The sequence below is a fragment of the Bactrocera latifrons genome, unplaced genomic scaffold, assembly GCF_001853355.1.
Source record: "Bactrocera latifrons isolate USDA-ARS-PBARC rearing strain unplaced genomic scaffold, ASM185335v1 scaffold_930, whole genome shotgun sequence".
In the NCBI taxonomy this organism is placed as follows: Eukaryota; Metazoa; Arthropoda; class Insecta; order Diptera; family Tephritidae; genus Bactrocera; species Bactrocera latifrons.
The window spans coordinates 28,991-47,757 of NW_017537635.1; the positions used below are offsets into that span (position 1 = coordinate 28,991).

The 18,767-nt window shown below is 42.1% G+C and overlaps 1 protein-coding gene across 1 annotated transcript in view; it reads right to left on the bottom strand.

The window, feature by feature from the left end:
- The window catches only part of LOC108977662 (protein flightless-1), a 43,227-nt gene extending 24,744 nt beyond the window's left edge, over positions 1-18,483 (bottom strand). Inside the window, exons 1-2 of the mRNA XM_018947472.1 lie at positions 18,344-18,483; positions 16,550-18,239 (exon numbers count right to left, since the gene is read on the bottom strand). Of these exons, the coding sequence (XP_018803017.1) occupies positions 16,550-18,239; positions 18,344-18,403 (1,750 nt within the window). The 5' untranslated portion in view covers positions 18,404-18,483. The remainder of the gene's footprint in view (positions 1-16,549; positions 18,240-18,343) is intronic.
- Positions 18,484-18,767: the final 284 nt, after the last annotated feature.

Sequence of the window (18,767 nt, forward strand, 5' to 3'; positions counted from 1 at the left end):
AACTCCTACCTATCCAGAATAGACCCTGACATACCCAACGTATGTCCTGCATGCAACGAGTCTCCGCATGACACTGACCACCTCTTTGCATGCCCAACCAACCYCACCCATCTAACACCCYTTTCCCTTTGGTCCGACCCCGTCGAAACAGCACGTTTCCTGGGCTTCCCGTTAGATGACATTGACGACAACACTGATAACCCTCATCATCCCAACGGGGACTGATAACCGTTAAAACAACAACAAACGACAGGGCCTTCGGAAGAAAATAACATTTTTTTCAACACTAGCCGTAGATGACCTACCAAAAATTCAAATTACGATAGGTACAAATGAATATGTAGCTTTAGTTAATACAGAAACTTCACTCAGTATAAATGATTTTAAAAAGATTGCGATAAAATCAATTAATTTTACAACCATTACGGATAAGGACATTATTTATTTTGAAATGCATACCCATGCTTTAAAAGAGTTAAGACTTTCAGAAAGATATCGGTTTAGGTCAGAAGACTAGCCAACCGTTCATATCAGGTATAGGTATAGGTGGAGACATTAAAAAGGATATATAACTTCTATTTAATATAATTTAATGAGGATGACAAAACTAATAAAATAATAATACGATATAATAAGTTATTTAAAAAAAAGAGATGTGCTTACTATTACGACGAAAATTCAACACGAAATTAGAACGATATCTCAACTTGCAGTGGCCAGTATACAATGCGACCAGTAGTCTGAGTTGGTTCCTGGGGAGGTTGATTACAACTTTGATCCTGCTCAAGTTGTATCCTCCAGCAACTTAGCACGCCTCATACCGTGTGCTTGTTGCCAATGTTATTCCCTGCCCACTCCTTCTTATATGCTCCTTTATGGTATGGAGACCCACCCTAGTAGAAGGATCGGGTCCTACCATCTTGGTGGAGGCTGCGGAGAAGGCGAGCTCGCCTGACAGTTCGTTACCGGCTATACCTCTGTGACCCGCCTCCAAGATTAGGTGTACCTGGTTCCGTTCCGCAAGGCTGTTCAGCATTTCTCTACACTAGTAGCGATTTGATCTCGTAAGAGGATATCGCTTTTAGTACAGCTTGATTATCGCTGAGAATGGTTATCCGCTCATTGCTATAGTTGCGATGGAGGTTTATCTCTATACACCGACTTAAGGCAAAACTTTTGCCTGGAAAATGCTCGGAAACCCACCATACCATATTGGAGAGATTAAACAAATAAAATTTTAATAAAAAAATAAAATAATTTTATTTATTGCAATGTAGTTTTTGTTAAAATTTAAATATTTTTCGTTTCTATACAGATTGTTATAGTCACCAAATGTGGCCTGGAGGACCACTGGAAAATGGAAATTAATATTTCAATATATAAATATGTCATATTTATTTATATAAAATAATATAAGGTTTTAAAAAATTTTTTTTTATTGTTTTGCGGCATTCTGTCACCTGAGTATGAAGGGGTGACACTCATCAGAAATGGCTGACGTGCTAATGTCGCAACCGCCGCCGTTCCGTTAAAACCTTGGCAGACCTCAGAGTACATTCCCTGTAGCCCCCGCCCTCGACGATAAGTTGACGTGGTAGATGTAAGGGGTGATATTTTAAAATTTCTTAAAAAAATTGATTTTTTGATTGTACAAATCGAAGGCTTAAATTGTCTACAATATTTTGGTAAAATGTTTTTTCGATCCGTGAATTAGTTCCGTTGGAACACGACTTTGAACGGACCTATGTCCTGAGCATTGACGGTCGAAAGTCGAACTTTGACAAGCGTTTCCTCGAAACAAGATTTTTCTAATCTGCGAGCATTCTCGTTTATGAATTACTCAACCAACTGTCTTTGCGTTTTGCCCGCCTAAAAAAAGACAAAATTCTCCGGCGCTGTAACCTACAAAATCGCAATATTTTGATCAAAGGAAATTTCCTGAGTGCTATTTACGAATTGACGCGGCTTCGTAACCAATTAGACAGTCGAAAACGGTCTCGCCATCAACCCAAACAAAACCGAGATTGTTTTATTCACCCGAAGATACAACCTCCCGGCGGCACCATTGACGCGAATGGGAGGCATTCGTCTGCAACCAGCGGACACAGTGAAATATTTAGGGCTCCTCCTGAATAGGCGCCATTGGCAAAAGGTGGGATCTCTCACCGCAAGTGGTCCTCTGCCTCTACGACACCATAGTGAAACCCATTATGTTCTATGGTATCTTTATGTGGTTTAGGGCTCTAGAAAAGGCCACACATGCAAACGTTCAGCGGGCGGCGCACATCAGCATGTACGGTGCACTAAGGTTCACCCAAATATGGAGTTTATGAAAATATTGCCCGAGGAAATCGCCGGAAGGTGTATCACTGCGAAAGCGGTCATTAGACTCAGAGAGTCTGTGCTCCTAAAAGAACGCGGGTCTGAACACTCGGAAATCCTCACTTGCTTTGACTTGACCCTGCAGATTCGCAGCCTCACCCCCGGGATCACCCACGTACGCCCTCGACAAACCCGTATACTTCAATTCAACTGCAATGGACTCTTGAGTAAGATCGAGGAGATAGTTGCACTTATGAATCGTGAGCGCGTATCGATAGCTGCGGTCCAAGAAACCAAGATAAACAGCCGCTCAGATCTCCTGAGTTGTGCCGGTTTCAACGTCATACGTAAAGATCGCGAGCGAGATAATGGTGGTGGTCTGGCCTTCATATTGCACAACACCGTGCAGTATCGTCTAATTGACATGGGCACATGTAATAGCTCACCCGATATTACCATGTCTAGTAGTGGTCTGATACTATGCTAACTCTCGCATCAGACCATCTACCCATAATTATCTCGATCGAGATACCCCCTATTTTGTTTCTGTGGACAACCGTAGCTTCGTTAACTTTAACAAAGCTAACTGGTCGGGTTCACAGAACTTAAAGAGAATATCTTCAACGTTCTACCCGTTCCTACGGACGTATATATTTTTTGACGAACGTCGATTCCGCAAGGTGATCGCAGCAGCTACCGCTCGCTTCATCTCGGCTGGAAAAATTGCGGAACTCCGCCCAAATTTCCCCGCCGAAGCAGCCGTTTTAGCTAATGAGCGACACCTTAGATCCCGGGAATCTCGGAATAAGCGATCTCAATTTGGTCTACTGTCAACGCTTTGTCTAACCCGGCCAGGCATGATGACCGAATTAAAGTTCAATTCAATGGCCATGAATCTTCGGACCCGAAGAAGAGCGCTAGCGTTCAACCTCGCTGATCACTCTTCAAATACCCGATTCCTCTCCCCAGTAGTGAAGACACCTGAGTCCTTGGTACTCCCAACTTTCACTCACCACCTGAGCCTAGCCAACCACCAGAATGGATTCCGAAAAGTGCATAGCACCACCACAGCACTAAGCGTCATAAAGACTACATAGTTCGTTGCCTCCTAGTAGCGTTGGACTTGTCAAAAGCTTTTGACACTCTCAATCACATAACGTTCCTGCAGGACATTAAATAAACTACGCTCTCTCCAGGACTGAAGAGGTGGGTCTGTGTGGTCGTCAATCATCCGTATTATTTCGAGGAGAAAATTTTAAGCTGAGAAACTCCCACAGTCACCAGAAGGAGTTTTCATAACCTCATACGCTGATGATTGCACGACATTGACGTCGGGCAATGGAATCGACGGCATGTGTTCAAAGGTAAACAGCTATCTCTCCGACCTTTCTTGTTTATTCTCTGCACGGAACCTAACACTCTCCCCCACCAAATCCACTGACGGTGTCAAGATTTTGACCGTCAATAACCCTAAGAATTTAGGTGTAACAGTTGATAGTGTATGCTTCTTCACTCCGCGATCATCGCCAAGGTACAGAGACGCAACAAAACCCTCAAGTCGCTAGCCGGCAGCACAGAAGAAGGCCGATTGCCGGCCGGTCCTCAACTACGCCACAACAATATGATCGCCTGGATGAAGTGGAACTTAGATGAAGAAGCTACAGACCTGCCAGAACACTGCACTCCGGACCACGACAGGATGCCTCTTGATGTCTTCCATCGAACATCTACATAGTGAGACGCTTATGCTCCCTGTTAATAATGAACTCCTCTCCCAGCAGTTCCTTCTAGGATGTTTTCGCATAAATTACCCCTGCAGCCACCTGCTCGGAGCGGAACCACCTCCTAGGAACATCAAGAGGTCTTTCCTCAATTACGTCGACGAACAATACGCGGAGTCAACTAACTTCCGACAGGTACTGACCACCATCCACAGTCAAGCTATCAACACCTTCACTGACTCCCTTCCTATTGCAGACTAAGAGCTCGAATTGCGGGAGAAACTGTAAATTGGGAGAAATTGTAAAAGGTTAAACTCCTACTTATCCAGAATAGACCCAGACATATCCAACACATGTAAAGCCCTGCGTGCAAGGAGTCTCCGCATGTCACTCGCCACCTCTTTGTTTGCCCCGCCAACCCCACACATCTGACACCCTTTTCCCTTTGATCCGACCGTGTCGAAACGGGGCCTCCCGTCGTCGACGACAGCTGAGATGACCCTCACCACCCTAAGATACTCCGTTAAAACAACAACAGGGGCAGTGAGCACCATCTTCACGAATGGGTTAAAGCTTGAGGGGAAGGGGTCTACTATTGACAGCTCTCCATCAACTACAGTTTCAGACTTCCTTCCACTCAGATAGCAAAGCGTTGATACTAGCCTTGAACTTATTTATAGTGCCTTCAGGGCTAATGGAAGACTGCGTAACCTTGCTATTTATAGCATAATATAGTGATTAGACTGGTATAGGTTCCAGACTACAGCATAAATTCAGGAAACTGTAAAAGCTGATGATCCAGCTAGGAAAGGCACCCTAGAGCTGTTATTGGTAGAATGGAAGCGGATCGGTGCTGCCTTATCTTAAGCTTGGTCAGCGCTGGGACACAATCGGTACATGCGCTGTCGCAAAAAAGCCGTTTGCCCAAGATCGATGACAAAAGATCAGGTGATCTCTTTTCCTTCAGTAAGGTTAGCCTCTCGCTAGTATTGGGGCTTTTAACGGGCTATTATCTCATTGGCGTCCACACAGGAAGGCTGGGAATCCTACCGGACGCTGGCTCCCGAAACTGTATGGAAGAAAAAGAGGTAGAAATTCAACACTTCCTTCTTGACTATCCCGCGTTTGGGCGCTGAAGATTTAAGCACTTGGGTGCCCATTCCTTTGGACATCGCACCGAGCTGGCGAGAATGAAAATTAAATCTCTGTGTAAGTTTGTATTGGCCACTAAGCGTTTTGCAAGTTTATAGTTCCAACACAGGAGTTCTTCATTTATATGGCATCACAAAGGACTAAAATAGCAGAATTGAGCATTTTCACTATTAAATGAGAAAAGCTAATTTCAATGTTTACAAATGTACGCTTACAGATTCGCATATTTACAATGCGCAAACGACTTTATAGATATTATGAAAGATATACTATACATAAGTATGTATTTGATATCAAAGCACATAAATATATACGCACCTGAATGTATGTGCAATTTGACCCTTTTAATGATGAATTCTATTAAATATGTTGAAACGTATAATAAAGTCATAGTTGTATTATTACCTAAATATTTAATTAATATAGGTATAAGTTTTATATGTATGCATGAATTTATTTTCATTGGGCATTAATAGTTTTGATAACATCTTATTATAAGTAAGCCGTCGCACAGATTCACATATTAATATAATTGCGTGTACACGTAAAAAGATTCTGAAAAACCATACGCATAATGTTCACATATTCACATATGTATGTACATATGTAATTTTGTGTGCACGTAAACAAATTTGAAGGAATCATAATGTTTGTAAACTTGTCTACACACAACTTTGTATGTAAATATAAACACCCGATGACAAAGCGTCACATCATTATGTTGTTGATAAAAAAATCCGAGCTGTGCGGTAAAAAATAAACGAACGGACGCCGATTGTCACCGCTTCCTTTGCCGCTGTACAGCTTCGCCCTCAAACCAGCGTATATATGAATAATATGTATGTTGGTGTGTGAGCTGCATACATATCGACGCAGATTTTTGCGAGCCACGTAAAAATATTTCAGAATTACAAAATATTTTTTACATTCTTTGACAAATACAGTCAATCCCGGTTAGTGCCACAATCAAAGATACAGATTTTTGAGGTTTGTTAAAAATAAAAATAAAATATTGTACATAAGCGACTGTTGTGTGTTCATTGTTTTCGCCGGAATGACATACCCACATATTTACATTTGTACGCATATAAGTATGTCTGATGATGTTTAAGACGATTGTTATTTTTGTAGAACAATATTTGTAATTTATAGTATATATAATATATATGTATATATATATTTATGTGAGAATGTCATACGCACATATGTATGCAGTACATATAGAGCAGCGAGCGCATATTATATTATTGATAACTGATATGATTGGAAATTAATTTGTACTTACATACATATGTACATATGTATCTGCAGGATAGATGCGTATGAAAGTTTAAATGATAAAAGGTGGATTTTTATATATATTATTGTTGTAATATATTAAGTTTGGTAGGATATTATGATAATATATAATATACATACATATATGCATACATATGAAATTATATTATCAAAGATAAGAAATATTTAAAAAGTTGCTTTTATTCGCACATTATTTACAAATATAGCTTAATTTAATGATAGTGTTATCAATTTTGCATGAATTCAGAAAAATTCGCAAAATCATATTCATATCAATTGATATGATAGCATGTAAACGTATAAAAATATAAGCCAAAATGCCAACAGGCGTCTGTTAAAGCAATGTATATTTCTGAGTTTCTCCTGCCAAACCAAAAGTGGAAAAATCCACTAATAGAAAATTCATGGTTTTGACAGTTCACAGTCAGTCAATCAGTTCAGTAGTCTGGGGCTCTTCCTAATAACGCTTATTTAACTAATATCAGGATTTTCGAACATCCGGCTGACTTTACTTTATATTTTTGATTTTACACCTTCTATTTAACTGGCTTTGATCCTTGCAAGTTGAAGTAGTATAAAATGTTCGGTTGCACCCGAACTTAACCCTTCCTTATTTGTTTAATATAATATTAAAAAATTGCTTTTGCGAGTACACTGTTCTGTATAAATTCAAATTTCAATCCATAAATGCAATGTAGAATTTTTCTTGTTTTTATATAACACAATTAAGCACAAGAACATACTCGATATTTTTTAATACAAAAAATCATATCTGTAAAAGTACTTGTTGCGGACTTTTTCGGTAATGCTAGCAATACTGCGCAGTTTGTACTGCTGATTTTATGCTGGCTGATACTTTCACTGACGAACCTCTGCGAATGGTAGGCACCTTGTCGTGGTGCAGGGGCTTAAACCGCAGCACAGCACGGCATCTCCCAACCACCAGGGGTGATGCTGCATAGCATCTTTCCTGAGAGCTAGCAGACGCTGCATGTGCGCGGCGACCAAGAGCTACCACCTCCTAATCCAGGGTGTTATGCGACCCGTGCCCATTGGATGATTTGCAGCCAGGAGCTAAATTCGGCTGCATTCGTACGGAGCTTTCCCAACACCGGGTCGCCTTGGGAAGTAACGGTGGCCTTACTGCGTCAAGGGGCTCTGGCGCAGCGGACTTTAGATTTCCCCTTACTAAAAATAAACCGGGAGGCTCACATTAAGGGCCAAACGGTCGTAAGAACAAGATGGATCAACAACAACAAAAAACAACAACAACGACAACGACCAAAGCAACGACATCCACAGCAACGACGGCTAACAGCGGCGGAAGCGCTAGTACGACGAGCAAGAGTGGCCCAGGAGCTAGACGAAAGTTCAGCTTCCTGGATGCCTTGAGGAGCACGTTCGCGACAACGACGACGTGCCCTCCTGCAGCGGCACTCAGCGGAGCGGGACGGCCGCGAACACAGCACATCGCGCCGACGATGACGTGCCCTCCCGCAGCGGCACTCAGCGTAGTGTGTCAACCGTGACCACAGCAATTCGCGCGAACGCCGGCCCCACAACCCCTCGAGCAGGATCGACTGCGGAGAGGAGGGTGGTTTCACGAGAGTGGAATCATGGGATGAGCGTAAAAGAAAACGGCAACGAGGGAACATTCCGGAGACAGCGGAAAAGCGGGCTCTGAGTAGGAGCAGGATGAGAAATCCCTCTCCTAATAATGCACAACGCGCTAGTGCCAATGGTTCGTCTGCAACAAGAAGCAGAAACCAAAGGCGTCGTCGAGCCAAAGCTGCCTTGTCGGAAGGACGAAGCGTAGCAAAGCCGGCGCCCCAAGAGGCACCTAGTCGGATTGAGAAAAGAAAAAGCGGCCATATAACTCCCCAAGAACCACCAAAGCCCAAGAGAATATGTGGAGGCAGACCACAGGTAGCTAGTGGAAAGTGCTCCAACCCCAAGCAGCCGACGAGAATCGCCAGCCGGAGTACTCTGAGGCTGTTAAGAGCATCCGGATGGCAGTGTTGCCCTGCAACTACCCAGCGGAGGCCCTAGGGTCCGAACAGCTGACGGCTCTCCAAGACTGCCTAGTTAATGCCCTATGTACTGGCAAAGGCTACACTGGCGCCTTCAACGGCATCTTCTTTAAGGGCGGTATGCTGCTGGTCGACTGTCAGGAGGAGAGGTCGKCCACCTGGCTGATGGAAATCGCGCCAAGGCTAGAGGGTTGGAAGGGTCCAGCCCTGTGTGTACGGAGAGATACCACCACTGCATAACATGGTGGCATTCTTCCCGAGGAGCGCAGATAAAACCCACGAATTCGTGCTTAATCTGGTGGGAAACCAGAACGATGGCTTAAGCACCTCCGCGTTGAAGGTCGTAGCAGGCAGCGTTGAGGGTTCAGGGTGGAACCTCAACATGTCGATAGACGATGAATCCTATAAGTACATAAGGCAAAAGGGATTCAGGCTGAACTTCAGGTTCGGCAACGTCGGCGACGAGCCAAGAACCCACGATGGGGCGGACCGTGGCACCGGCTCCACCCGCAAGCCGAACAGCAGCGCTTGAGGCGACTGCCGGTGTGGTTTCGGGAGAGCGGAACGAGTCCCCAAACGACCCTATCTTGGCTGGGCAGGCTGCGGCCAACTCCGCGAATGGAACCAGGAGCAACGAGCTCCCCAATGATCAGGAAGGCATGCCATCCACCCAAGAGCTTCTGGAAGGGCTGGAGATGCAGGTTGATGATGAGATCGAGGACGAGGACCTCTCTCTCATCGAAAGTATACTATAGGGTCCAGTGCCGGCATGGAAGTGGCTCAGGTGAACCTGTATCACGCATCGGCAGGATCGGAGTCATCGTGCAGAGGTTCATCTCGGATAACCTGAGCATCCTCCTAATCCAGGAACCTTGGGTGTTCAAAGGAGAGGTAGGAGGCCTCAACTCGAGAACAAGCAAGGTAATCTGGGATCTTTCTAGCGAGAGACCCCGCTCGTGTGTAGTCGTTAGAGCCGATATAGACTTTTTCTGTATTTCAGAGTTTCTAACGCAAGATCTGGTGGCGTTACAGGTGAAGGGCAAGGAAGGATCGGACTTCGTCCTCGATCCCGCATACTTTCCGGGAGAGACGGCCACAGCACCCCCCCCATCAATACTCAGTCTGGTGGAATACTGCAGACGCAACAATCTTCCCCTTACGTTAGGATTGGCATCACATCCGCGGGCATCACACGGAATGGGGTAGCACGGACTGCAACGTGAGGGGTGAGTCACTTCTTGAATTCATAATTAGTAACAATATGAGCATCGAGAATGTGGGTTGTGAGCTCACTTTCGTAACCAGTGTTCGCAGGGAGGTCCTAGACATTACCCTGAGCAATGACAACATGATCGGGCTGATCTCACAGTGGCGGGTGTCAAAGGAGCCCTCACTGTCAGATCACAGGATCATTCGGTTTGCTCTGAGGGTAAAAGTCGTGGACAAACCTCCGACACGTACCCCTAGAAATACGAACTGGGGTATCTTCAGAGAGACCTTAAGTCGTAATATAAGTGGAGTGGTGCAGGCGGATGATAGATCCACCACAGATGGACTGGAAAGCAGACTCAGTGCCATAAACCACTCCATTATGGACGCCTATCACTGTGCCTGTCCACTAAAAGCGACCACCAGCAAACAAATCTGCCCCTGGTGGTCTAGTAAACTCTCAGCTCCTAGACTTAGGGTGCGTAGGTTGTTCAACAAAGCCAAGCGCACAGGCAGCTGGGAGGATTACAAACGGCATTTAACATTCTATAACAAGGAGATTAGGCTTGCCAAGACAAACAGTTTCAGGAAATTCTGCGATAGCGTCTCCTCGACCCCGGAGGCAGCTCGGCTGCATAAGGCGTTTTCGAAGGGCAAGACGGACACAGTATTATCCCTAAAAAGAAACGACGGGACCTATACGACAAGCGCGGAAGAGAGGGCGGACACACTCCTACAAACGCACTTCCCGGGGACTGTTCAAGCTGACCTAAATCCAGCCCCGGTCATACGTAGGCCAGATCGCTCAGATTGGCTGACTGCAAGAAACCTGTTCACTGCAGACTCAGTCAAATGGGCACTAGCCTCCTTTTCCAGCTTTAAGTCACCGAGAGTGAATGGCGTCTTCCCGGCCGAGGCGAGGTTGCGATCTGCCTTTGATAATGCAACTCACACTAGCGTTATCAAGGCACTTGAGAAAAGGATCGTACCCACCCCGATGCGCAGATGGATAGAAGCCCTTCTGCGCACTAGGGTAGCAGAAACAACAGTGGGAGAAAGTAGGATTCGTCTTGGCACCACAAGGGGTTGCCCAGAGGTGGTATGGTGGGCCTCACCTTAGACTCATCATTTGGGTGGAGCAGGCATTTGGACCTAACGCTGTCCAAAGCAACTACAGCACTTATGATTTGTAGACGCCTGGCCGGCAGATCATGGGGATGCAAGCCAAGTATCATCAGATGGCTGTATACCATGATAGTRAGRCCTATCGTCACCTATGGAGCGGTTGCCTGGGCTACCAAAGCACCGCAGTCTTCAGTGATTCGGAGACTGTCAAAGCTGCAAAGACTTGCATGTGTCTGTGCTTCAGGGGCAATGAGCACATGTCCCACGGTGGCACTGGAAGTCATACTAGAGCTCACAYCGCTGCATCAGGTGATCAAGCTAGCAACAAAGTACACCATGCTGCTAATGTCAGCAGAAGGCTGTGGTAGAGGGAAGGTAATGTCCTCTAGACAGATGGACGAACTAGCGGAGAGCACACCGCTAGCCCTCCTCCGTAAGGAAAGCACCACAAAGAAAAAAAACTTCAAGAAGAACTTCAAAGTCACTCTAGGCAGCAAGACGGTATGGAGTGATTCCGCGCTGGAAAGGCTGCTGGAAGACAGCACCATTCAGTGGTACACTGATGGCTCAAAAACATCGGAAGGTATTGTGGGACCGCGTACCAAGCTATCCATACCTATGGGCAGCTTCCCAAGTATCTTCCAGGCAGAAGTTTTTGCCATTTGTCAGTGTGCTGAAGTCAACCTCAGCCGCAACTATCGCAACCAGCGTATAGCTATTCTCAGTGATAGTCAAGCGGCRYTAAAAGCGATCTCATCCTACGAGACCAAATCGCTTCTAGTCGAGGAATGCGTAGAACGGCTAAACCGCCTGTCCTTGTGCAAAGGGGTGCACCTAATGTGGGTACCAGGGCACAAGGGAGTAGAAGGTAATKAGAARRMMGACGAACTGGCCCGCACTGCAGCAGCGTCAAAGATGTTGGGACCGGAGCCATACAKAGCGGTARRACCCCACACTCTTAAAGAGCTGCTCCGCACGGAGGAGAGTGGAAAGAGAACGGCAGTGGCGACAAGCAGCAAGTATGCGCCACGCCAAGCTGCTTCTAGGAGGATACAACCTCCCCAGATTTAAAGAACTAAGTCACCTCCCCCGTGAAAAATTCCGCCTCCTCGTCGCAATCTACACAGGGCACTGTAAGCTCAGGAAGCACCTGTCCAAAACAAAAAAAAAAAACAAAAACACACATTATCTTTAAAATCAATTATTCCGTGCCGTGCACTTTGACGTAATCTCAGAGATATACTCTATATCATATAGAATTAAATCCACACTTGTAATAAGTAAATATTGTTAAAGGTAAAAAATGTTAAGCAGATACTATCAAAATACTCGAGGGTTAAGAACAAAATTAAAAGAGTTCTTAATCGCATCAGCAGGGCAACAATGTGACTTGATTTGTGTTAGCGAGTCATGGCTTCATGAATCGATATCAGTTAGTGAAGTGGTGGACGATACGTATTTAATATTTAGGAAAGATAGAGACAACCATAAAAGCAATTGCACAAGAGGTGGAGGTGTTTTCATTGCTGTGAAGCGTAGTATTAATGCTGAGCTACTGCCAAGTAACTGTAGTAGAGTCGAGCAAGTTTTTATCAAAGTAAAATGTACTGAGGGCGATCTATTAGTTGGATGTGTGTATCTTCCGCCACTGCCGTCGTTGGATAAGTATGTGAGTCATGTCAACAATTTCATATTTGAAGGAAAAATATCCCAACTGTGCATTGATTACACTGGTGAACGCCACTATCCAATTTCAATGTGGAATTGCTCGCTGATTTCGAAAATCGAATAAATTTTTTTTTTTTATGGATACGTTTTGGAGATATTTGCAATTTACCGTTATTCGACCAAAAAAAGGTGTCTTCATGTAATCATGTATATCTCACTGACCAGTTGAGCAATCTTACTGCAAATTATAGAAAATAAAAGTGAATGAAATTTCCTTGAATTTTTCTTTGGATAATTCCAAATCTCTAATCCAATCGTTTAGTTGCGCTTGTGATTCTCTCGTTTTCCATTAAAAATTCATTACAAGTTGATTTCTCATATTCAGGTGATCTTTCAGATACTCCTGTTGACAACGAAACTGGATACGCAACTTCAGCTGAATGTGGAACTGGCAATGAAACGATAGGTACGTTAGCATAAATCACTTTTCTTGATTTTCCAAAGCCAAGTACTTTTGTCATACAAATATAACAATCTTCTGAGTGGCATGTAGGTTCTCGCCATATCATTGGTACATTAAATTTCATGTATCGCCTGAAAAAGAAAAAAATTAAAAATTACCGTTAAATAAAAAGAAGCATGGTTTCATAATTTTAATACGTACTTTGTTGGTCCTGATTCCCATTCAACCAATATTATTCGACACAAGGAACACAAAATATTCGGAATTCATGGTTTATCAATATTTTTAGGCTCAATACCAAAATATTTTGAATATAGAGTTTGGATCGAATCTCTAAACTGCCTCCGATGCCGTACAAGARTATATTCACCGCATATGTAACAGAACATATCCGGATCGTTGGTACACTCAAATTCTCGCGTACTTTTACTCATTTTATTTTTAAAAATAGCTCACGGTTTCTTATATTGTAATTATAAACTGGAACCGGCGAGCCTTACAGATGTTATGAACTTTCAAGGGGCATTTATCCTTATATATAGCTTAATCGCGAAAAAATAAAAAAGGCAAAGCCTACCTAAACAAAAAAGTTCCTTGATATTAACGAGCCGGGAAAAGAAAATACTACCTGCTGCTGATGTTGGCCTTAAAAAAATTAATGAATTTACCAAGATATGTGTGTGTGCATGTATGTAGGCATGTTTGAATTAAATTTATTTGCATTAGGAATTTTCCGCAACTAATTACCCTTCGAAAATCTGCCTGTATACCTACACACATGTTAAGCAAATTAACATGACTACRGGSKTTTCGAACCTGACACCTCTTGCTTTCGATGCAAACTACCTACAACAGAATTTGAGTATTACTGTTCTAAAAGTATTATTTGATTTTTTAAACGAACAGCGTTATTAGTTTATTCTAATGATATTCGAAAACAATCCCACCCCTACTTTACACACTACATACGCATATACGTATACATTGACTTTGCGCATCTGGATATATTTATTTGTTATCTTTTGTTTTAAAATTTTTTCCTTTCCAAAGTTTATTTTTCATAAAAAAATTTAAAAACACAAACTGATTAATCAATTTCTCAAAAATTATTAGGCCTATGGAAAAATGGAGTAGACAATATTTTTAGGAAATTTCATTCACTTTTATTTTCTATAATTTGCAGTAAGATTGCTCAACTGGTCAGTGAGATATACACGATTAAATGAAGACACCTTTTTTTTTTTTKGTCGAATAACGGTAAATTGCAAATATCTCAAAAACGTATCCATAAAAAAAAATTACTCGATTTTCGAAATCAGCGAGCCATTTCACATACAAATTGGATAGTGGCATCCGTGGAACAAAAAACAAATGCAAATTTGTGATCCAGTGTTATCGGTGGCGACTATAATCTCCCCAGTAGCTGTCCTCAAGATGAATGTGCAAATATGGTATATAGTGAGATGAGTGTGGCTAACTGTCAACAGTATAATCTAATTCGTAATGTAAATGATCATCGTACGCTTGACTTATGTTTTAGCAGCGTTGATGTATGTGTGGACAGTACCGAGTCTATTATTGATGAAGATAAGCACCACCCGGCTGTAAGTATACGTGCTGAGATTAAGGCCAACCTAAAAATGAATTGAATGACTTCGTTTTGAGGAGTAACTTAATTGGAATGTATAAGTTAGTATCACTGGATGACAAGGTAAACTGGTTATACGAGAGAACTAATGATGGAATTGTGCAATTTGTTCCTGTCCATAGTTGTTGTTGTTGTTGTAACGGCAGAAATTCTGCCGAGTTGACAGTCCTTGCCCGGATAAAAATCCCGATCCGTTCCGGTTTTCGTAGACCCGACTGTCGTGCGAACGGGTTACGTCTACAGTGTTTTTCGTCGATTGCGGTCGGAATGCTAAAGAATCGGCAAAGGGTGTTACAGCGCATACACGTCCAGGGTGGAGGAGCTTATACGGGTGGATTCGAGTCAGTTTTGGAAATTCGTCAAAAGCAGGAGACGGAACAATATGGATATTCCATCCTCCGTGTCGTCGAAAGATAGTGTAGCTACGACGGGTGGGGAGGTGAGCAATCTGTTTGCTACGGAGTGGCGGGAAATGTATTGAGTTGGTTTAACTCGTACTTGACTGGGAGATTCCTGCAGGTGCGAGTCAATGGCTATGTGTCGTCCGAGTTTAAAGTGTCGCCCGGGGTCCCATATGGGGCTCTTGTTTAGCATATTTGTCAACGACATTGGGGACAAAATATCGTCGGAACATTTGATATGAATATGACATCAAGATTTTCAGGAAGATAAGCACTGTCGATGATATCAGTGCACTACAGCAAGACCTTGATAGACTTGAGGAGTGGTGCGACAAAAATAAATTGAGTTTTAATTTAAAAAAGTGCGTGGTCTTGTCACGGTCCTTGAGTCGTCCTCCAGCTGTTTACCGTATCGCTGATCATCATTTAGAAGAAGTCACAGTGGTAAAAGATCTTGGTGTCATGATTGACAATGCACGAAATTTCGCCGGGCACATTGACAAAATTACATCAAAGACATACAGGACACTTGGGTTCATATTCAGATGTGGGGATGACTTCGGAATGGTGATACGTTCGTAAGGCTGTACTCGACCTTGGTGCGTCCGATGTTGGAGTATTGTTCGTTGCTTTGGTCTCATCATACCGACTGTCTCATTGACAAAGTGGAGAGAGTGCAGAAGAAACTCTGTAAATATGTCGCGTACTTCCTGGGACGTAAAGGATGAGTCAGAGGGTAGAAAGATGTTCGTGGTCAATTTGGGATTTGTGACCTGATGAGCCGGAGACAAGTATCAGATCTCTCGATTGCTTTTAAATCATTAAATGGATTAACTGACTCTCCGGAAATTTTGTAACAATTCCGCCTTGTAGGCCGTATGCCTGGGTTGAGGTCGCATAGACTGTTAAAAACAGCCAACTCTTCGAAGAACTATGTGCGGGGTGGACCGAGGAACAGGGTCGTAAACTTAGTCAATAGATATTATCAGACATTAATATGTTTGGTTGTACGTATGCAAGCTACGTCTCAAGGGTTAAGGGGTTAATAATGAATCATTAATGTGTGATTTGTGATCAAACATAGTCAAAATTCACTCTCCTGATGTTAATACGTTAGTATGCGTGGTTGTACTCGTGAGAATTAGGTTACATGAGCAAGCTTTAAGCTAAGTAGATACACCAAGATATTGATTTGTGGAATATTCATAATTAAGTCTCGTTTAAATACTTATATGCCTTGTCCTTCTTTTTTGCTATACTTCTTTGTATATAGCTGATTGGCGTGAGTATTAATAAATAAATAAATAAAATTAACCTATGACATTCTAGCTAGCCCAGTTGGTTTGGTACAATTTTTTGTGAAACTACTTTTCAAATGTTGCAAGTTTTGCGCTTTCTTTGGCAATGTTAATTTTTTTAACTTTGAATTTTGATATACTAGATGCTGGGCAGTTTGCATTACCGAAAAAGCGCCTTTCATGATACCAAAATGTAATACATCATATACTCACTTTGTTCCTCACGTATTGTACGGCAGCGAGCTCCTAAGTAATTTCGTAAATTAACTGCATGTATTGCAGCACAAGCGCGCTTGTCAAGTGTTGCTTCATTACCAATCCAAAAATAGATTTTCCATGCTAATTGTCCTAATTCATCAAAATAAGTTTTAAGTACTATATAACAATCTCCTTCATAAAATTTTCCATGAGCTACTTCTTCAATTTTGTTTGGTAGAAAGTTTTCTATTTCCCATATGGTTAGACCAGGAAACTGGCCGTCTTCTTTTTCAAAGAATTTTGAATAATCCAAATGCGGCTTTACCAACGATTCATCCCAACGCTTTGGCTTTAGCGATTCAGGTTGTAAGTTGTCAAATGAATTTTTGGATTCATCTTTTTCTTTGGCTATGTCTTTCATACCTTTCAATATTTTAGCAGAATCCTGTTCAGAATCGGCCCGAGGACCGCGACGAAGTCGTATTTTGCGCGCAGTGGAGTCTTTAGCTCCAGATCCAGTCGGCATTGAAGTAGGGGATGCAGCACCAGCAAGTAACAATTGAGTTTGCAAAGAAAAATCAATGTTATAAAACTCTATACCAGCCCCTTTAACAGCTTCGCACGGTTTTGGTGGCATAATTAAATCAGGGTTATTTCGTAAATCCAGCTGATCTAAGCCATCAAGCAAATGAACGGCGTCTGGCAACGTTATGAGCTTATTAGAACTTAAATTTAGTTTTTTTAACGCCCCGCAACGACATAAACCTTCCGGTATCATCTCCAACACATTATTAGAAGCAGAAAATACCTCCAGTGAACATAATTTACCTATGCCGGAAGGAATTCCATCAAAATCCAAATGATTATCGTTTATAAACAGACGACGAAGATACGTTAATTTACATATAGACGCTGGTAGCGCAGTTAATTGATTCCGTGATAAGTTAAGTATTTCAAGCTTTTGCCACAACTCAATACTACAGCTTAATTCAGAAATGAGGTTGTCACTAAGATTAATGCGTTTCAAATTTGGCAAATTATATACACAATCTGGTATTTTTGGTAACATATTTTTTGAGATATCTAATTCAGATAAATTTGACAAACTATCCAACGTAGTGGGGAAGTTTAATAAAGTACGTTGTGTGTTTCTCATGTTCAAACTTTCCAGATTTTGAAGAGAGGGTAATTGCCGAAGCTGAAACAATTCTAAAGGATTATTCGATAAATTTAAAGTTTGTAAATTCGCGAGTCGACGTGTTTGCGGAGGTAATGTTTCTAAACGATTGTTTGAAAGATCAAGAAAAAGTAAATCAGTTAAATTAATGAATAAAGCTGTGGGAATGGATTCTATTTGATTATTGCTTAAATTCAATACTAAAAGACTTTTAGCACGTTCTAATCCTTCAGGAATTTCTTTAAGCTTATTATGTGATAAGTCCAAAGTCGTTAACTCTTCTAACCGGAAAAGTTCAGGAGGAATTCCGCTATTTTTAATTTGATTGTGTCGAAGGTTTAACGAACGTAAGCAAGGCAGTCCTGTTAATTCTCCAAATAGCTTTTCCAATTCATTACTTTTCAAAGACAGATGTTCTAATTTAAATAAGTTTCCAAGTTCTTCAGGTATTTCATGAAGATTTGTGTTGTCTAACGTTAGCCATTGTACCCTATTCATCTCTTTAATAGCAACCGGAAACTTAGAGTTCTGCATATGTATATAAAAAAAGAGTGATTTATATGTACATTTATATATTTCCTCTTTTATATGGAGTCTATATTTAATAGATAAATTGTATATATAAGACTTACACTGAAATCATTTTTAGAAAAGTCAACGCCACGGACAAATGGCAAAACTCCAGTAGCCATATTTCCCTATATTCCTCTACAATTATATTTCAGCCTACACTTTCAACAAAAGGTAAACTAATACTAAACCCAAGTTTTTGTTAATAATGATTGATTTATCGATAAAGAATATTATTTTTATATAAAAATATCGATGATTTTTTTTTATCGATTTAGCAAAAAACAAGTTGACCCGTAACGGGGCATCTCCACTGGCAAAAATTTATGGCATACTACCTGTCAAATCTATTGTTATTGCCAAATGTGTATGTGGGCATTTAGTACCATAACTGTTCGCATGAGTAATGAACATTCCGCAACATCTCACGTCACAACACCTCACCACACAGCACACGCCCCTAGACACACATCAAACATCACAACC